This window comes from Archocentrus centrarchus, chromosome 4 (assembly GCF_007364275.1).
Source record: "Archocentrus centrarchus isolate MPI-CPG fArcCen1 chromosome 4, fArcCen1, whole genome shotgun sequence".
Lineage (NCBI taxonomy): Eukaryota > Metazoa > Chordata > Actinopteri > Cichliformes > Cichlidae > Archocentrus > Archocentrus centrarchus.
The window spans coordinates 19561081-19583022 of record NC_044349.1 but is presented as its reverse complement, the minus strand read 5'-3'; the positions used below and the strand labels follow the sequence as shown (position 1 = coordinate 19583022).

The 21942-nt window shown below is 41.8% G+C and overlaps 1 protein-coding gene across 1 annotated transcript in view; it reads left to right on the top strand.

The window, feature by feature from the left end:
* Nucleotides 1-21942, top strand: part of fbn2b (fibrillin 2b) — an 81796-nt gene that overhangs the window by 4760 nt on the left and 55094 nt on the right. Inside the window, exons 3-5 of the mRNA XM_030727539.1 lie at nucleotides 9049-9131; nucleotides 9302-9397; nucleotides 19113-19208. Of these exons, the coding sequence (XP_030583399.1) occupies nucleotides 9049-9131; nucleotides 9302-9397; nucleotides 19113-19208 (275 nt within the window). The remainder of the gene's footprint in view (nucleotides 1-9048; nucleotides 9132-9301; nucleotides 9398-19112; nucleotides 19209-21942) is intronic.

Sequence of the window (21942 nt, the reverse complement as noted above, 5' to 3'; positions counted from 1 at the left end):
TGTAAGTTGAGGTATTCAGTAGAGAAATTCACGTGTGTTGGGAGGTACTGTGCAACAATCTTGAGCCACCTCTCCTTTCTTTCTATATTGCTTTCAGCGAGCCAGACATTCTTGTATTTGTTTTTTTTTTGTTTTTTTTTTAAGCAGTCTTGAGCAGTAGTTCTCCAGGCTTGCTGAAGGTCTTTCAAAGTTTTGCTCTGGACATTGGCTCCTTTTTAACTCATTTTCAGTCCCGGTACTTGACCATTTTCAGAGGAATGTATTTTTCATTGTTAAACCACTTAACACTAACCTTTGAAGCATTCAAGCATAAAAAGGTCACCTAACTCAAGGGATGAACCTACACATAACAGACGGCTTAGCAAAGAACCAATTTTAGATTGTGTCTTTAGGCACTTTGTTACCAGCAGTCTTTCACAAAAACACGTCATTTGTTCCCATTTCTTTAGGTCAATCTTTGAAACACGCCAAAGATAACCCAGTTTGACAGGCATAAAATAGTATTTTTGCACCAACTGAATGATAACCAAGAGCTATTAGCCAAAAACTTGGCATATCTTGGCATAGTGTGCAGTGTGTCCTTAAAGATTTTGAGGAAACTGGACAAGAAATGGCACACCTAGCAACTATTTACAGCACATGAACAGTATCTGAGTATCATGTCCTTAAGAACTCGGTAAAAAAATTCAGCAAAAACCTGACATAGGACCTGAGAGATGCATCTGGCTCTTCATTTGCTCCATCTACTGTTCACTGAAGCCTCATCAGAAATGGTCTCAGTGGAAGAATGGCTGACAAGCAGCCATTCTTAAGGAAGGGAAACAAGAAGAAAAGGCTGAAGAATGCCACTGCCAATGCAGTAAAAGCATACCTGGATAGAAAAACACACAATGGAACACTACAAGTCATGGACTGGCCTCCCCAGAGCCTAGACCTCAACTCTGAACCAGTGTGGGATTATCTCAGAGGTGGCAAAAGTACTGACATTCTGTACGTAAGTAGAAATACAAGTACTTGTGTTAAAAACTACTCTGGTAAAAGTTGAAGTACAGGTTTAACTTCTTTACTTAAGTAAATGTACTTAAAGTAAGAAAGTAAAAGCAGTTCTTTGGAGGACGTTTCTAAACTATTTTTGTGTAAAGCTAATTGAAGCACATTATATATTATTGTAATGATTTAAAATAATATTACATGAGAATACATGAGAATGTTATTCCAATCTAAATTTTAATTCTAATGAATGTACTCATCTTGAATCTGTTATGTAGGACACAAACTGTGAAAGGGAATTTAAACACAGCTCTATTCTCTGTGTCCTGTACTGTAGAGGGTGACTGTGCCTCCACACCTAAACACAAAAACAACTATACTCAGGGGTTACAGTGGGATTCAGAAGGTGGAGGAACCCTAAGATCAATTGTTGTGACTCTGCATGGGGAGAAGAATCACAACTTTCTATTGTGAGCTCCAGTAAATGATGTTGGTGTGCAGGCTGTGATCAGCTGACCTGCTGCTGCTGCTGCTACTCTCTTCTTCCTCTCCTTTCCTCTTTCTTACATCTTTCTCTATCTGAGTGAAGCTATCGCTCATTCTTTTCTCTCCCTGAAAATACAGCAGCTGTTCTTTTGGCTAGGAGGCAGACTGTGTGACAGACTGCGGACACCTTTTGTGATGATATTTGTTGAGCATTTAGAAATGTTGCATTTAAAATTACCTGCCACACGTTACTCTCTTTATGCTCGCTCCTCTTCAGTAGTGCTAGCTAGTAGCTAAATGGTGAAGTACCTTGAGCACAACTTGCGGAAATCGGCCCTAGGTCTGGCCCCCTGTTAGCCCTGATTATAGTGTTATAAATTAATTATATGGTTTTGCCTCTTTAATCCCTTTGTATGCGATAAGCCCCGGTGATGGAGGATACGCCAGTATGATTGTCTCTTATATGATATTATTCCTCCGTTTAGGCTCAGATCGTTTGAAGGCACACTGACCAGAAACGCAAATTTTTCTCAGACGTGTTAAACCAAAAGTAACGAGTCTGTTTGAAAATTTAAGAAGGAGAAAGTACAGATGTTTGTGGAAAAATGTAGAGAGTAAAAGTAAAAAGTAGTCAGAAAAATAAATACTCAAGTAAAGTACAGATACCTGAAAAATCTACTTAAGTACAGTAACAAAGTATCTGTACTTTGTTACTTCCCACCTCTGGATTATCTTGAAGAGCTTCGAATGTACTTCAAGAAGCCTGGAGAACTATTCCTGAAGCTTGCACACAGGAACACAGGTTGTGTTGAAGTGTAAAAGTGGTCACACCAAATATTGACATTCAAGCTCATTAGAATTGTACAAACTCTGTTTTGCCTTATTTTACTGTATTTCCATGTGTGTTTGCACATTTCAATAAATTGCTGGACCTATTTCCCATCTTCCTAGCAAAATATAAAGAAATGAGGGGTGGCTCAAGACGTTTATGCAGTAGTCTACACATGAAGGTATGCATGTGCATGTTTTTAAAAGTGTTGCTTGTTTGTCTGTGTGGGGAGCATCCAATGAAATGAACTGCAGGGATCACATGTCACCGGCTGCAAGCCCTCACCTCCCTCTTCTGTCTCATGTCTCTCCTGCAGTCTTTCACTTTGTTACCTAAACACCATGAATCAGGGCGTGGAATATATATGTCAGTGCATCAAAGAGTTTTCATTGTATATTTTGCCTCTTCTTGAAAAACAAAGAGTGTTTTGTTGGAGCCAGTTTCAGTGTCTGCATCAGTTATTCCAATCAGTCTCCCATCTGTCCCAGCTTATGGTTCCCCCAGTGCCAAGTCACAGGAAATGAGGTATTCGTATCACCCAAAAGGGGGGGGGGGGGGGGGGGGGGGGTATGAAAAGGGCATTTGTTTCACTGCTGTAGGTGACAAAGCAGCTGAACGAATAAAATGGGACTTGAATGAAAGACAAAGAGCACATGAGTAACAGGAAAAATAAGAGAGTGGAGCTGAACATTTTGAATTATTTTGAGTTGTGGCTTATTAGAAGTGTAGGACAGAGTCGCAGAACTGGTGGTTTCTCTAAAAACATGTCCTGTTCTGTAATAGAAATAGTTTGGGCTGCCCTGTCGCTCACTTTGCTTAATATCAAATGCATTTTTCCATGATATATTTTAAAACAGATACACCAAAGTTTGAGCTCGTACACTACTCCTTCAACAACTCTATGACAGAGTTATCCTGTCTGACACAAATTTAACCACAGACTAGCTCAAAGCACATGATTGATACTTAACAATAAATCCCATTCACAGTTAATCTGACAGGCCAGGGGAGAGAGTCAAGAAATCAGGAGACCTTTGCACAATAGCACACTATTTCCATCAAATAGTATGTGGTTTCATGAGAACAAGTAACAAAAGCCTGCAGACTTTTTCCATTACATTGCCAAGCTTTTGAAACACCACAGTGTTAGGAATGAAATGCTCATGCAGTGATAGTTGCACTGAAGTAAATAAGTGATGAAATTACACAGCATCTTTGCTTTGGAAGTTGGGGTGTGTTTAGGCTAAAAAAGCTCTGCATGCTGGGCTAAAGGCCACGGTGAGTACCACAAACCAAAGTCGTTTAACAAAACATCTTTTTTGATTATTTTTATTGGATTACTTTTTGTGGATTACTTTGTGTGTCTTGGTGTTCCTGGTAACTGTCACTTAAATTAATCTGAAACTTTAAGGTGCCTCCCATGTATTGCAGCAGTCTGGACAAAGCTCATAGGCCCAAGTGTTGAATTTAGTTACAGTTACACTTTTTTTTGGGGGGTGGGGGGGTGGGGGGGGGTGTGCTGGCTGAAAGGGATTGCAGTTCATCTGAAATCAGTTAAAATTTGTCATTGACACATGAGCCTCTGAGCACCTCTGGACAGAAGCCTTGAGGATGAAGAAATCTCATTTGTGATGAGTAAGTGTTTTGGCTGTTTATTAGGCTTTGTGTAGCATGAGCCAAATGTTTGTTGAGTTTTACTGCAATTCATTTGCTCTGGGTCTTACTGCTGTGTGTTCATCTGAGAGTTATACCAATCACAGTAGGCTGTCAGTAACTCAGTAAGGCTTTCACAGGTTCTCTGTGTGGGTGACGCGGGGAGGCAAGCCTAATGATGGTCATTACGTTGGCCTTGGGCTGAGGTGCAGTGTTTATTTGCTGGCTAGAGCTCCATATCCCCTGGTCTGTCTCTGGTAGTGTTGGGTCTGATGTTGACTGACTGATTTATGGGCTCCTGCAGCATACTGCACTCTGGCACCAGTCCACTTAAAGGCGGTATCGGATCAGAACTCCAGGTGGCTGTCTGCGGCAGACCACAGTCTGACCTGCTTTGCTTTAATCGGTGATTGACTACCTGGTTGGCAGAAGGAGAGGGAAAGTGTGAGACCTGCCAACTAAAATAAATGTATAATTTCTTTATATTACACTATATTTACAATTTAATAAGACTGCTTGTATGTTAAAGTTGAAAAATCTTGCTACATGATTTTTTTCTCAGATGATCATCTTTTCAACTTAGCCCCTCTTGGCAGCACTTTACCCAGCTCTGCTGAGACGAGGCGCCTTGGATGCTGGCAAACTTGGCAGACAGTCAGCCTCAAACCAAAGAATTACATTTAGTCACTCCGGTGCTTTCCAGGATAATGTCAGTACCACACTGATGGTCTGGATGGGGTCCTCTATTTACAGACTGCCTTGGCATGTACCTAATTTGAAACAGAATAAAATAATGATTTTGGATATCAAAAGGAAAAAGCATTTTACCTCAGACCTACAAGAGTGTGAGTGCTTTCAGGACGGAGCAAAGTAAAAGCTGTAGACTTTATATTTGGTAGGAGTTTTCCTTTCTCTTTTATGCACATTAAGTTCCATTTTAGGATTTTACATGTTTGCGTTTCATGCTTATTTTGTGTGCAGACTAAGAGTGAGCTGACAGGATTATCTGGGACAGCTGATTGGCATGTGGTCTGCGATTAAAGTGGTTTCTGCTTAATGTCAGACTGCGTGAAAAGAGTTAGTCACCAGTTTCCTTCCTTCTTTTGATATGTACACACTGTGTCACACACTTCGTAAGAAATTCACAGACTAAGAGACACTGAATGAGCATATTTGTGTACACAGCTGTGTTTGTTTTACAATTACCTTTGTTAAATTACCTACCATTTTTCCTGTCAAGAAGCACTTTCAGCTTCACTGCAAGAAATCTCTGTCCAGAAATAAACCCACTTATTTTTATTTAAACAGAATAACAACAAATATCCCCTCTGGGGCTTGTTTAGAAAACCACAAAATACAGAAAATGTCTGTGCTGTAAAACTTCATCTCCCTTCAGTCCTTCTGACTCACAGTAGATAGCTGTCACCTCATAAACCTCACTGATTTAGTGTTGTTTCTGTGCCCGCTTTGGTTCCACTTTGACCAGTCACTTCAACTCATTTTCAACGCTTTGATGGTGTGACTTTATAAAGACAAAGATCCAGTCCATCCCATATATCATATTTCTTCTATCTGAGAAATTATGGGTACTTTAAGGAACTGAAATATTTGAATGAGAGAGGAGGGAACCAGAGTATGCATGGCTTTTTTCCTTCTTTCTCTTTTGTATATTGTACCATTGTGGTGCTTGTTTAAGCTGACTTAAAAAAAAGAGATCATACAAACTTTTAACTGATTAATCTTTTCAACTCAGCATTTCTTTATCATCCCCACTCATAGACTCGTTTGGAGAGCAACAAGCCCAGGTGTTGTGGTGGGAGTTAAACATAAGAGTTTTACTGAGTGGGGTTATACTCCAGGCAGATGGATGGCCTCTGACCTAGGACCAGTAAAATCACAAGCATACACAGTCAAAGACACCTCAGCTGGTGCCCTGACAACTGTGAACTTTTGGTCAGTGTTTTTATGTAAAGAAACTTTTTGTCCTTGTGGGTCAGTGGAGACCGGCGTCTCTGTACTGGTCGGCTTACCTTTGACCACAGATTCCTGCCTGAAGAGGACCCTGAGGAGACAACCTCATAACTTGTTTATTTTGCAGTTTCTGGTCTTATCTAAGTCTTCACTAAAAATTCAAAGCAGTGAAAAAGCCTTTGCATATTTCACCGTGGGTCAGTGTGACTGGTTCTTATTGTTTTTTGGGAGCCAGTTAACTCTTACTTCTCATTCAAATTTGAACTTTTACCAACATTTTGCCTCCATTCCTCATAGTTTCCTTTCAGGTAGCAGACATTTTCCTTTTATTATTATTAATGGCAGTTAATGAGCGAACCACGGGCCAGGAGGCAACTTCAAAGGCAGCAAAATGGCCACGTAAGAGTTAATCTCCTTTAGATTGGGCTCTGAGAACAGTAGGACATTTCAGTATTGGGGAAAACCCCTGTGGCTTAAACTCCTTTTTATGACAGTAGGTTTTGCTTCACATTGTAAAGCCTTCTCTGTGCGATAGGAGGCCAGGCACTGACCTGGAGGAAAAAGGTGAAAGAAAAAGAGGAAGAAAAACAAACCAGAGCTTCTGACCTTAGGGTCATACCCTCATAATTCTTTCTATATTGACAGCCCTCAGGTCAGTGGAAAATTGTCAGTGCTGCGTGAAGGAATGGATCAGGAAAGAATTTTGCTCATGAGTGCTCATTAGACGTTGGAATTTTGATTCTCGCTGTATCCATTTCTGAACTTTGGTTTGTGTGTTTACACCAGAAATCCAACCCCCACTCAGGGTCTGGCCTCGTCTGGCTCATGCTGCTCTTTGCTTGGTTTCCATATCTCTGTTTTCCGCTCCCACTCCTTCTCCTGTTTCCCACTCTTCTCAACATAAACTTGTTTGCTTTTTCTCCCACTGATCTCCTGTTCCTTTCCCACCAGCCAGGCTTTCCTCTTCCTAATCACCATTCCTTTCTCTCTTTTCACACTTTCTCTGTAAAACCAAAGGTCACAATTTGATTTCTGCAAACATCCCTAAAGAATTCCCCCTTTCTGGTATTTTCCCCATTTTCCCCCATTCTTTGCCTAACCATTTATTCTACCTACACGAATATCTCTCGTCTGCCTGCCCACCTGTTTTTTCTGTCCCTCTGTGCCATCTGGGAATGTGGTTGGAGGTGTGCTCTATTCTCCATATATCAGAGACTCAAACTCCAGCTGTCATCTTCCTGGTTACAGACCAGGATTAGTGCAGATGCTGCCCAGTGAGGAGGGGTAAGCTAGAACACACAGGAGAAACTTAAGTTCATCAGTGTGAACACCTTAATTTCCAACTTTATTTCTGGATCTTTAATGTCTTGGTTTGACTGCATCACCAAGGAAAAGCTGTGCTATTGTACTGCAGTGGGTTGGCTACTATAAATACATCAACTTGACTTTTACTGCTTTACTGCACTAACATCAACCAGTCAAACTGCATAAAAGTTATTAATATTTGTAACAGCATAATTGCCAATTTTCTCTAATAGTTGTACAGTAAGTTAGTCGGGCACTTGACTTCTTGCAAAGGAGAGTCTTTATGCAAAGGTAAGCTTACAGACTTCTGTTCCCACTGCATGTGAGAGTGTTGTTTCCATAAATCTCCCATAAGGTGAAATGTCCCAAGGCCAGACTGACCCTAACGTATTGACGTATCAGTGTGTGTGTGTGTGTGTGTGTGTGTGTGAGAGAGAGAGAGAGTTTGTTATAGTTGCAAAGAATAAAGAAGGATGTGTATGTTTATGTGGTTTGTTCTACAAAGTGGTTATTAAGAGCGCTGTATAGACCCCAGTCCATTTACCATTTCTTAATAAGACATTTCTGTTTTCGAGCTGCTGTTGTTACAAATAGACAATGTAAATTATTGTTTTGAGTTCTTTAAAACTGGAATTTAAAAGATACTGAACAGTTCTAATAAAAGATGTGGCTGAGCTGCATCATGGGAAATGTAGTATCCAGCAGTCACTTAGGGACCAAAACTCAGAATATCTCAGTTCTGCCAGTTTTTTATGAGTCTGAGTTTACTGCTCCATGTTCACTGTTAAAAATCATTGGGTAATCTAGATTTACTTAAAAAAAAAAAAGTTTCTGCACCCACAACACTATAAATTACATCCTGGGGGCAGAAAATTGTCTGGGCTAACGAGATGTAATCCCTGTGGCAAATTATTTTACTATGAGCCTCTGGATCAGGCTTTATTCCAACCTATCACAACTGCGGTCCCTCGGTTCTTAGTCATGCCATCGGCAAAACACCAACCTGGATGACCACAAATACTCATCATTATACACTCTGGAAGGTCACTAAGGATATCATTATTGCAGCCATACAGTTGGAACCCTTTCAGTTTGTGAAACAACTGTATGCAACGCTGACTTGAGTCCACATGCTGTCACGCGCTCACTTTCTTACTGTTCATGAATCTTTTACGATTGATGCATGTTTGGATAGTTCCTCTTTCTTTAACTATATAAAGAGGTGTTATTATTCATGGATGACCAAGACTGTAGCGTTCCTCTCGTTAGCTTGTAAAACAGTCACAGACCTCAGTCCTACGGCATGTTTATGTGTGCGTTTTTGAGTGTGTAAGCAGACCAAGTCGATTCTAGATGTGGTTTAGCCATTTCCTCAGAGGAAAACTTTGTGGCTAACCTTTAAGGCCAGACAAGCGGTCCATAAGCTGTGATGAGTGTTACATCTGTCAGAGAGGGTCAAAGTTTGCTCTCTACCAGTAAGGATCAGAGATGACTGAGAGCAGCACAGGGCGGCCGGTCATGGGGTTTGAAAGAAAGGAGAGCTTTACACATCCAGTCTTTCCAAGCTTAGAAGTGAGCATTGAAAGAAAACAAAACATGCATTTCCTTCCCTCCTACCATCTCTGAGAACACCGCTCTCCATCACTTAAGGATGCTTTGTATCAAAGTTTGTTTTGTTTTTTTCTGAAAGGAGAGACCAAGAAGATCTTGGGATACTCAGAAAGTAATGTGTGTATTTGTTTAGGGATTTACTGAAATATGTTGGGAGATCTGGGTGAGTAGTGAGGTTGTTTGTTCTTTCTTTTTTCTGTCAGACCCAATGTGTGTGGCTCTCGCTTCCATTCGTACTGCTGTCCAGGCTGGAAGACTCTGCCGGGAGGAAACCAGTGTATTGTCCGTGAGTTCCTTTATTCCTTTTTCATATAATACCACAAATCTCAGTGGGGAAGACTGCAAATAGGCATAGGATGATTTGGTTTATGTTATTATGTATGGTTGAAAGCATGAAAAACAGAGAAATTAAATCAACTTTCCTTTCCTCTCCTTCTTCTTCATTTGTCTCTCCAGCGATTTGCAGGAATTCTTGTGGTGATGGCTTCTGTTCCAGACCCAACATGTGTACCTGCTCAAATGGTCAGCTTTCCCCTAGCTGTGGAGCAGGAGGTCAGTATTGACACTTATCCCCCCCCCCCCCCCCCCCCCCCCCCACACACACACACACACACACACACACACAGTAACTCAACTCATCAAGCTCCATCACTGGGTGGCAGTACATTTTAGAGTAGGGAATTATCTACTTGAGTGTTTACACAGAAGTCAGTTCGGGATTCTGTCTCATGTGCAAGATGCTTTTAACACCTTACTACACCTAAAACAGTTATGATGATTATAGATGTCTAGATGAATCATTTTGATGATTGATTCATTGAGATGCATTTTTAAGGAAATCTCTAGCGTTCCAGTTTCTAAATTGAGCTTTTGTTTCAGTATGAGCTTTTTGACAGTGCGTGTTATCCTGGTGGAAGGATACACCAGAAGGTTGGTACACTGTGGTCATAAAGGCATGGACATGGTCAGCAATGATACTCAAATAGGCTGTGGCTTTTAAATGATGCTCAGTTGGTGCTAAAAAGTGCTACAAAAAAAATCCCCACACCATTACACCACCACCATTAGCCAGGACAATATGAGGCAGGATGGATCCATGCTTTCATGTTGTTTACACCACATTCTGACCCTACCGTCAGACATCGAGACTCATCAGACCAGGCAACATTTTTTCCATCTTCTGTTGTCCAGTTTTGGGGAGCTTTTGTGAAATGTAGCCTCAGTGTCCTGTTCTTAGCTGACACCCTGTTGAGTGTTTTTTTTTGAGTTATTGTTGCCTTCCTATCAGCTCAAAGCAGACTGGCCATTCTCCTCTGACCTCTGGCATCAACAAGGTATTTTCTCCCAGAGAACTGCTGCTCTCTGGATATTTTCTGTTTTCAGATCATTCTCTGTAAACTTTAGAGATGGTTATGTGCAGATCAGCAGTTTCTGAACTACTCAGACCAGCCCGTCTGACACCAACATCTATGCCACGTTCAAAGTCACTTAAAGTAACATTTCTTCCCCAATCGGATTCTCAGTTTGAACTTCAGCAGGTTGTCTTGACCAAGTCTACATACCTAATTGTACTGAATTGAGTTGGTGCCATGCAATTTGCTGCTTAGATATTTGTGTTATTGAAAAGCTGAACAAGTATATCTAATGAAGTAGCTGGTGAGCTCTTTGGCCAAGAGTTAGATTAGTCAGTTAATACCATTCAGTATATCCATCATGTAAAGGGACATTAGCTTCACGTAAATCTGAAACAAGTTATCCTCCCTCTGTCAGAAGATAACAAAGGTGCCTACCAGCATCTCTAATTATTCAGAAGCAGTAAATTCTTAGCTGTTCCTGGAAATAATCAAGCACACAAGGCTTGTAAAATCCTGAAATGACATGTTGACAAAACATAGGAAATATTGCATCTTAAGGCAAACAACCCTAATATATCAACTAAAGCCCTTTTAAAGTCAAGAACAGTATTAAAAAAGTCCTAAACATGAGATGCTTTCTTTTTCTTTAGTTCAGGATCCAAATTCAAGCCTTTTGCTGGAGCACATTTGGTCCATTTATCATCTGTTTCCTCGCTAGCACAAATAAAATAATCAGCTATTACTTTTATAAGGAAAAGTGTAGAAATAGTGTATTTCCTTTAGTCTTCTGAATGGCTATAAGCTTTACTTCACTCCACTGTGTGATCCCGCTTCAAACTACTGATGAACTGTTTTCTATCACACAGAGCAAGTTCAGCTCCAATTTCTTTAACTGCCAAAAGTACCTATCCAACCTTTCTTTTATATGAGCCAGAATAGCACTCAAGCTGGTGTAATAGTAGTGTATGGAGCTTGAGACACAGTCTTAAGGTCACAGAGTTTGTCAGGATTAAAGTAGAGAGTCTGGCTGCCCCAGCTCAGTCTACTGGGCTTAGTTACAGACCACTCAGGATGTGTGTCTGTGTGTGTGTGTGCTTGGAGTAGAGTGAAGTGTTTTACTTCACATACAGTGTGTGAAATCATGTTTGTCCTTAAGAGATTACTGCACAGTGCGCGGGGTTTCAGTATAAAGTTAATATGTGTGAGACACGCTGAAAACATTGTTGTTAAACACCACTTTGGGAGCATGAAAGTTATGTCAATGTGTGTATGAAGTAGCATGCAATGTGTTCAGCTTCATTGCTTTAGTAGGCCAAAGTCAGCTCATCAGTCACGCCTGGCCCCTGCCAGACCCTTTACACATACTCACATTCCATTAAGCCCACTAAGACACACATTTCCACTCACACTTAACTGTACACACAGCAAGAGAGATACACTCTTAACTTAAACCTAAACAGATAGAAAAGTGCACACACACACACACACACACACACACACACACACCCACACACACACACACACACACACACACAGTGAGCGTCATTTGGCTGTGGCCCAGAGGTGTAAAACAGGATCTGTTCCTGCCATAAGGACCGATGGCCCTTAGGAGAAGGGCATATATGGTGGGGTGAAGAAAAACTCCCTTTGACCTGTCTGGCAGGCTATACACAGATGTGTAGTAAAATCTGTGCTTTGGCAAGAGCTATGAAGTCATGCTCCTTAGGGGCATGGAAGTGACGTGATAAATTAGTGTGAGAGCTTAGCAAAGCTGGACCTAACCTATTGTCACACTCCCACTCACACATCTCCCTAGCTGGGCTTACAGATGGCGAACAAGGAAAGCAAACTGCAGAGATACTGTGTGATCAGTTTATTGGGAGGCAGCTTCACAGCCTTATGATTAGCTGATGGGAAACTTGTTAAAATGGTTGAGTGTATCACTGTGAAAGAAGATCCCTGTGGCCTCTGTGGCTGCAATAATCAATGTCAAAGGTCAAACAACTTTATGAGCTAAGATAAAGTAAAGCCCATGCTACCATAGTGGTCAAGTTATTTTGTAATTTGTTTCCATCTCTTCTGACTGGAAATTAAAATCCCGCTAACCAAGGGGTTCCCATATCTTTTCTGCTTGCTTCTCTTCTATACCGAGACTTTATAAAAATGGATCATGAATTGTTATCATCTAAATTTATAAACGACTGATAAAGAACGGGGCAGCTTCGCGGTGCAGTGGTTAGCAATGCAGGGAGGTCCTAGGCTGGGAACTTTATGGATGGAGTTTGCATGTTCTCAGTTCACTGGTACTAGCTTTACCTCACAGTCCAAAGACATGCATGTTAGGTTAATTTGTGATTCTAAAATGACCTTTGGTGTGAATGTGAATGGTTGTCAGGCTTTGTTTTGTTTTGACTTCCTTAAATGTGTTGAACAAATTATGAAGTTTTAAACGGTTTTCACATTAGCAGGGCTCAAGTCATGCCAAGAGCAGACAAACACTCTTTGTGTAGATGTTGTCTTCCCAAATGTGCTAACTCCCAAATTCAGCTTTTGGCGAGAGTCCACTGTTTAACAGGATAATTCAGTGCAGTTGGAAACAAATTGCAGCTCCATGGAATTCCATTTTTAAATGCCAATTTCCTCCGCCTTAATTATACAACCTAATTCTAGCACCCTGGTTTCTAGGGTTATAGATAGCATTTTTATGCTTCATGTCTTGCCTGTGGAATGCAGAGGTTTACATAAATTAGCAACACATTTGTGACTTTCTTCATGTAATCCACATGTCTGTGATGACTGTTGTATCCACACAGACGGCCGTCTGTAATTTTTTAAACGACTCTTCCTGGAATCTCCTGTTTGCCAGTGAACAATACAAGCACGTGTTTCTGTGGAAGGCCTGGCAGGATTTGGGAAACATACACATGTCCAGAAGAAGGAAAGTTAAATCTGTGCAAAGCCAGGCTGATCTAACAACAGCAATGAGTCACGTTTACTGATAACCAGAAAATACGTGCCAGACAAGCCACCCTTGTTAGAAGCTGACTGATAGTTTAGGGCAGAGCAGCTGTGCTGGGGATCGTATAGGGTTGTCTTTAAAACCTTGTTTAGCAATAACCATAATTACAGAATCGTTACCAAGGATGCTCTTGCCCTAATGCTGAGAAACAGCTGTCCTTAGACTGACAGGTTTCCATTGGCATTTAAGTAGGGGCTTTAGGGAGCCCTGGGAAAGGAGAGAGTGGGATCTTTTTTTTATTAATTCTCATTCAGGCATAGGTCACTTTAACATAACGTTTCTCAGTGCTTCATTTAGACAGCAAGAGATCCTTTAGGGATATAACTATGCATGGTTCAGAAAGGTTGGGGAATACAGTCTATAGTCTTTATCCAAATGGCTGTTAAACTAAAAAAAAGATTAAAGGAACACTTTGAAAACACAACAGAACTCCATCCATCCATCCTCTTATCCTGTTCAAGGTCGCAGGAGCCTATCCCAGCTGACATAGGGCAAGAGGCAGGGTACACCCTGTACAGGTTGCCAGCCTGTCGCAGGGCCAACACTCACATTCATATCTATGGGCAATTTAGAGTAGCCAATTAACCTAACCCCAGTAAGTACATGTCTTTGGACTGTGGGAGGAAACCAGAGTACCCAGAGAAAACCCACACAGACATGTGGAGAACATGCAAACTCCACACAGAGAGAGGGAGGCCTGGGCCAAGGCGGACTCGAACCCAGGCCTTCTAGATGTTATTCTAACTGTGAGGCAGCAGTGCTAACCACCACGCCACTGTGCTGCTCCCCACCAGAACTCAATAGGAAAAGAAATCATGCTATATATCTATACTGAGCTGGACTGGGTAATGTGTTTGGAATGAAAGGATGCCTTTCATTTGATCATTTGATGGAAATCAAAGTTATCAACCTACAGAGGGCTGAATTCAAAGACAAGAAATCAGAGTGAAAAAATCAGCAGCAGCAGGCTAGTCCATTTTGCCAAAATTTCATTGCAGCAACTCAAAATGGTTCTCTATAGTTTGCATGGCTCCCACATACATGTATGCATGCCTGATAATGTCAGGGCATGCTCCTAATGAGATGACAGATGTGTGCTGCGTGATCTTCCAGATCTGGACCAGGTCATCACTGAGCTGCTGGACAGTCTGAGGTACAATCTAGTGGCGTCGAATGGCATCATAATGTCCCAGAGGTGTTCTATTAGATATAAGTCAGGCAAATGTGAGGGCCAGTCAATGGTATCATTTCCTTCATCCTCCAGGAGCTACTAATTTCACAACATGAGGCCTGACATTGTCATCAGTGGTGGACCTGCCAGTTCTGATATGCTATGGCAAAAGGCCAATCAGGCCCCACAGTGCCGGGCAGTGAGCACAGGACCCACTAGAGGACATCGGGCCCTCAAGCCACCCTAATGAAGACTGTATCCGATTGTTTCACACCAGTGGCCTGCTGGAGGTCATTTTGTAGGGCTCTGGCAGTGCTCATCCTGTTCCTCCTTGCACACAGGAGCAAAACTGGTCTTACTGGTTAAGGATCTTCTACGGTCTTGTCCAGCTCTCCTAGAGTAGCTGTCTGTCTCCTGGAATCTCCTTCATGCTCTTGAGACTGTGCTGGTATACACAGCAAACCTTTTGCCAATGTCATGTATTGATGTGCCATTCTGAAGGAGCTGGACTACCTGTGCAACCTCTGTAGGGTTCAGGTATCGCCTCATGCTACCAGCAGTGACACTGACACTAGCCAGTGGCCTCCATCTGTAAAACCATTACTGTTTTGGGGGGTTGTCTCATTGTTGCCCCTCTAGTGCACCTGTTATTAATTTAATTAACACCAAAGCAGCTGAAACTGATGAACAGCCCCCTCTGCTACTTAAATGACCAGCTTAATATCCCAGAAGGTTAATTGATTTGAGGCTATTTTCTGATTAAAAAATGTCCCTTAAATTTTTTTGAACAGTGGATATAGTTTTCATCTGACTACCATGCTTTAACCAGGCATTGCAGTTTTTCTCAGTTGTTCTGGCTCATTTCTCCAAACTTTTTTGAAGTTCACAGCTCTGGAGAGGCAATTACTAAACAGCTCCTGCACAGAAAGCACTGTATAATTTACAAAAAAAAACCTGCAACACACCCTAAACCATGAATTCATTTGTTAAAATGAAGTTTTTGGTTCAACAAATAAACCACTGCCACTAAAATGACAAATTCTTTTGACACTGTGTAAACATAGGCAACCCAAATATTTAGATATTGTGGGCAAATGATCAATGACTTTAGAGGATTTTCTAATTTCCTAACAGAATAATTGCATTGACTGACACCGAAAGCCTTCCCTAACAGATGATTTTTCTTAGGATTCATGACTACTACTGTATATTAAAAGTGACAGTTTTTCCAGTGTTGATTTAAAGAGTACAGGGTTTTACCATCTGTTTTGTAAAATAAAAGAGCATTTGTATTGTCAGGGGGAAACATTTTCTCCCTGGTGTCAGATGCTACAGTAAACTACAATAGAAACAATTTTACACACTTTTTTGTGAGCAGTGGTATATTAGAATAACAAAACAGTGCTGGCCTGTCAGTCTGTTGGCCACAGATTTTCATCAGACTGACACCTAATACTCTCCCTTTCATTGGAACAGAAGGAAGAACCAGTGTGTGTGTGTGTGTGTGTGTGTGTGTGTGTGTGTGTGTGTGTGTGTGCGCGCGCGCGTGTGTGTGTGTGTGTGTGTGTGTGTGTGTGTGCCACAAGTATTATCTGCACTCTTTTGCATCTTCTTGCATTCTGGTGTCTTCCCCCTTGTTGCATTGTCACATATCCTTACTCCTCTTCTATGGGAAGGTGACCCCCCCACCCCCACCCCCCAATAAATAGAATAGAATAGAATGCCTTTATTGTCATTATACAGGATGTACAATGAGATTGGAAATGTTTATCTGTGCAGAAGTGATACACTGATTTGAATGATTTCACTCGAAAACTCAACTGTCATTCAGGAACTGGGCCAAAGTGACTGAGAAAAACTGTAACAGCTGGTACTGGTATTGTGAAAAATAATACCTGTACTGTCTTTACCAACAAGCAAAGATGGAACCCCCACACACAGGTCAAGCACTTTTTTAATGTACACCCAAGATTTATTGAGTAAACTATGCTGTGTGTTTCATGGGAAATAAAAAAAAGGGTCAATGTTTAGGCCATTTCCCCTAATTTAAGTGAGGTTAGCAATTCAGTGATTCAGTAGACACGCTTAACAGACAACAATATGACCCACAACACATAAAAACACCCAAAGAGAGGAATTTGCAATATTGTACAGCCCTCTCTTGGTGTAAAGTTTAAAATAAAAGTACAAATTAAGCAAACAAGTTGCTCTAATTTACCCAAAAAAATTGATTGATGACTTGTTTGTGGTACAGAATTAACTCTGGTGAAAACAAAAGTTCAGGAAGTTTATTTTCCTAGAGCTGAAAGACCTCTTTGTAGGTGGACCTCAAGCTGCTTTGAGAGCATCTTGTGCAACTTTTAGTTTCACTACATCACGGGGACTTGTCACAGGTCTCTGGGGTATCTGAAAATCAGGACAAAACATAGCTGTAAAGCACCTCAGTTTTCCATCACACCCCCTCTCAGATCCAACACACAGACACACACATACACACTAACACGTAAGCCCTGACTTCCTGTGTTTTGCAGATTCTCGTAAAAAAACACACAGATGTGAGCAACTTACTGACGATACTACCAGAACACAGAAGTGCATTGTGCTGCCACAACCCTACACCTAAGCTCTTTGGATCTCACACACACACACACACACACACACACACACACACACACACACACACACACACACACACACACACACCTCCTCCCAGTCATATTGCTCTGCACGTGCAGCTTCCCAAGCGCAGGTCATTGGGGCAAACCATCTTGTTCCACCTGCAGGAGATGGAGTATCATGATGGGGGGGGGGCAAGAAAAGAGGTTATCCAATGAGATCATCTTCTTTTGTGTCCAAATGTGCTTGTTTCCTTCCCTGTCCCATCCTCCTCAAAATGAGTTTCCGTAAAAGAGAAGGCACATGCCATGAAAGAAGTCTGTAAATCATACCATCAGTATCTTTCTCGCTCTCTCTTCAGTCAGCTCCCTCTTTATGCTGCTGAGGAATGAAAGATAATAAAAAAAAAAAGCAGACAGATAGCTTCACACTGCAGCGTCTCTTGCCACTAGCCAAAGTCTTTCCCTACTTTTCCTGGACCTATTTAAAAACATGTTTTTGTGGGGAGCCCTCAGTTTTCGGGTTAGTTGGTTTTCTCCAAGGTTTTTTCCATGGTAGGGAAAAACTGTAATCACCTTCTGCAGTCATTATTCATGATTCACATCACTGCTTCTATTGCTGGCCTTAAAGGCAGTAGCAATAACCTCATGTCTTAAATGAAGGTAAGGTTGAAACCTGGGAGGAAAACCTTACCCACTAGTACACTGACCTGTAAATGCAGGCTCCTCCAGAGTCCCAAACTATTTGCTTTAATTCATCACCATGTGTTGCTATGAGGCACAATCCAGACAAAATGAGTTTCTGCCAAATCTGTGCGTGGAGCCTGCCAAGTGTTGCACGTGAGAAAGTTAACTGGGGCTCCTTCCTGACTTCTAGATGCATTCAATCTATGGAACAAATGAAAGCTTTGTTAACCATTTCCGTGAATAATACCTCTGCTTTACATTTTCCAAAACTGCACAAGATCCAGATCCAAGATTCAGACCTTTGTGCTTTGACTCATGTAACTAAAGTTTGTCCCACGCAAGCTTCCAGTAAGGCAGAAATCTGTGATCAAAATGAAACGCTACCTCAGAGTGTATTCCTTCATTATGATTCACACAAGTCATAGTTAGTATGTTTGGGTACAGTCAAAATAAGTGGGTGGATTATAGTGGCTGAAATACCTCCTGTTGGCAAGTGTGCAAACTCACAAAGTCTTATTAGACAAACTCAGCTATGGGGAAGCTCAGTCATTTCCCCTCTGCTGCACAGCTTTGCATGCCAGAAATGTTAAAGAGAGACAGACACATACACAGACAGATGGAGAGAGGGCGAAGGAGAAAGATAGAGTGAAGAGAGAGGAAATTAATGTTGAACTTGAGATTAAGATAAAAACAGAAGAGCATGAAAGGCACAGTGCTTATAGGAAAAAGAGGACAGCACGAGGAGACTAAAGGACAATAAAATAAACTTTTGAGGCACATTGAAGACAGTGAAGTTCTCTGCACACAGGTGTCTTTGCACCTCTCATGTTAAGTCAAAAGCTGGCTCAGCAGAAAGCTGCCTGTTTGCCAGGAACACCAAATAGCTGGTCTTAAGGAAGCTGCTCCTACGTGTTTGAGATTCTCAATTTGGCCCTCTCAGCCTGGCAAAGCAATCTGACATCCTGGAAGATTTTTTTTTTTTCTCACGTTATAGAGACTGTATCTCTACATCCCTTATTGCTCCTTTTTCTTTCTTTGCTGTACTCCTCTTCGCACCCTGTTGTGTTTTGTTTCACCATTGTTCTTTGCTTTTTTGTCCACTTTTCTCTTAGCACCCCCCCCCCCCAGTTTCCCTCTCTTTTCGTCAAATTCCTGACTGACTGTAGCCTTCAGCTGACTTGATATATTGCCTAACCCCAGTCTGCTTGATTAGCTTCGGTTTTGTAGCTTGGGGGCTTTTGAACTTTGTCTGTTAATCTAAAGCCTTTAATGAAACACCAACATTGTGCAAATGTAACTAAAGACCCTGTTAGTGTGTAAAATCCATATGTATCTGAAACTTAGACATTCAGAAATAATTTACAATGTGCCTTTTGACTCAAAAATGAGTGCCTGAAGAACCCTTTCCTCTCTCCTACAGTGCAGTCCTGTAATGTCAGGTGTATGAATGGAGGCAGCTGCGCAGAGGACTCCTGCTTGTGTGCAAAAGGATACACAGGCAACCACTGTGGACAACGTGAGTGCAGGTTGCTGTTGAGTCAACGCACCTGGGTGTGGGGTGGTGCGCTGTGTGTGCACAGTGTCTTGCATGCTGTGCAATCCACATGTGTTTAGAATGAGAGAAAAATGTTTGATATTCTTAAATTGTCTGCAGAATGTTTGTCACGGATCTGTCTTTACACTTACACCTCATAAGAACATAAGTGACACAGTAAATTGTGCTGAAGACATTTTAAGAATATACCACCTTTTTATTGTGATGTTGCTCCTGTCTTTACCTGCTGTATGTACAATCAGAAGCACTGTATATTGTATTCAAAAACTGCTACATTATTGCAGAATTCTAAAGACTTATCTGTGCAAATGAAAAGCCTCATGGAGGCTTGTTTTACAAACACAATACAGAATGTGGTTGTAGCGCCTCTCTAGTGCGTACAGCTATAACGAGAGGTGGCTAACCTGAGTTCTTTTAAGTATTCACAGAACCTGGGGTTTCTCTACGAAATTTAAATAAATGTCCCTTTAAACCCTGCATTGACTAATACACTTATAATATCAGAACAGTCAATAAACACACCAATTAATTGAAAAATATATAGAACATTTACTTAGCAAAATAGAAGGAATTATTTACATATTCTGTTCAGTTTCTTTTGAACCAATAAATGCATTCACCATTCAATAAAAACGTCAAACTTAAATATCTCCTATGGGCCCCAATAATTAACCTACAGCCGGCAAGAAAACAAAATAATATGATACTCCAGTCCAATCGTTGCAGGCCTGAACGCTGCTCGGGAACGCTGTAGCCTTAAACAAATGGCCGTTTCACCTCAAGGGCAAAATAAAAAGCGGTACCTTTTGCTGATGGAGTCAACCACTCACACAGTCAAGGACGCAGGAGAAGAAGATGAGAAGAGGTGATTCGCCTGGAAGACGAGGGGAAACACGCAGCAGACGATGCAGGCACAGCCCTCACACACAGCGCTGACCAGCTCCGTCGGCTCTCTGTCCTCGTCGTCCGCTCACAGCTTCACGCAGGCTCTGCTAATTGAGTTCGCGGGTTGCTAGCTTCTTAGCATGGCACAGGCGAAAGCATTAGCCACTGTATTAGCAGCTCACTCGGCTAACGTCAGTCCTCGGTTGAGTTTTCCACTCAAACTCACCAACTTCACCACCATTCAGGTTTTGGAAAAGAGTCCTTGTCGAGCACTTTCACTGAACGATGATAAAAGCTGGCTTAACAGTCCGCAGTGTACACCTGCATCTCTTTCGCTCGTCTCTCTCTCTCCCTTTTCTCTTGCTCTCTCTACCACGTATCCCTCACGTTTTCCTCTCACCTCATTTCCTGTCCATTCACCGGAGATGTGAGCACTTCCCTCACAAAAGGTTACAGAAATAAAATATACAACTTTTGTCTTTTTCTTTCTTAAACAATTTTAAACGTCAAACCTCATTTGCTGTTTAACGAATTTTTAACAAATACCATTTACGAACTATGAACTTATTTATTTCCGCATACATTACATGAACAGATTTTAACAGGGTTACACCCTCCCCCTTTTGAAATGTCTGTGTGTCCTCACCAGACACCAAACTAAGGAGTCCTAAGGGCACAACACCTAGTACCTCTAGGGTGGTCCTATTTTAATAACAATTCCCCTGTGGACTATGGTCAAGGGCTTGTCACTGGATCTACCAGGCTCATCATAGGTGAGTCTAATGGTAGGCTTAATAGTTCTTTTTGGTCTGGGTTCAGCTCTGGTTCTCAGTCTCTCTTCCCGGACCTCAACTACAGATTCTTCTCCAGACTCCAATTCATTCTCACTGACATGTTCTGGAACTTTTCCTCTTTCACACCCCTTACCCCTTTCATCCTCTAGTTCAGGATCAGAGTTGTGACCATCATTGTTTATATCCGAGTCTTGTCCATCAACAGGTTCAACTCTCGTGTCATTATCATACTCTGAGTCAGCGTCGTGCTCTGGATCAGATTCATCATCTATGTCAACTGACCTGGCAGTATTCAACACTCTACGGGCAAGGTCTTTTGGCATAGCCCGGTGAGTGACAAAATACTCCACATCAGAAGACGAGTCAGAGAACTCCTGTAACTCTGGAGTCTCTGGACTTTGGTCTCTTTGGTTTTTCTTTTGAGTGAATGCTCTGGTCCTGGGCCTGGCAGGTGGATCCTCAATCTGTTTGGTGAGTGGCATTCTCACAAACTGTCCAATAGGTAGAAGGTGGTCCCTATGGATAGTCTTTGTCCCTGGCTTTCCATCCTCCCGTTTGATCTTGAACACAGGTAGGTTGGGCAGCTTTCCCGTGACAACATAAGGTTCAGTACTCCACTTGCTTCCCAGCTTATGCTTTCCTCTCAGACCCAAGTTTCGGAGTAGAACTCTGTCACCAATCTCGAGGGACTGAAAGGTAACTCGCTGGTCATACAACCGTTTGTTTCTCTGGTGCCTTTTGTCTGAAGCCTCCGAGGCTAACTTGTAGGCTTGTTTCAGATCTTCTTTCAGCTTAGTGACATATCGGGTGTGGCATGCATCCTCTAGGCCATCTGGGGATGTTTTAAAACACAGATCAACAGGAAGTCTTGCCTCCCTACCAAACATTAGATGGTAGGGTGAGTACCCTGTAGCGTCACACTTTGTGCAATTGTACGCATGGACCAAGTAAGGAACATGCTGGCTCCAGCTATGTTTCTTCTCACGACCCAGCGTGCTAAGCATAGAGATCAGCGT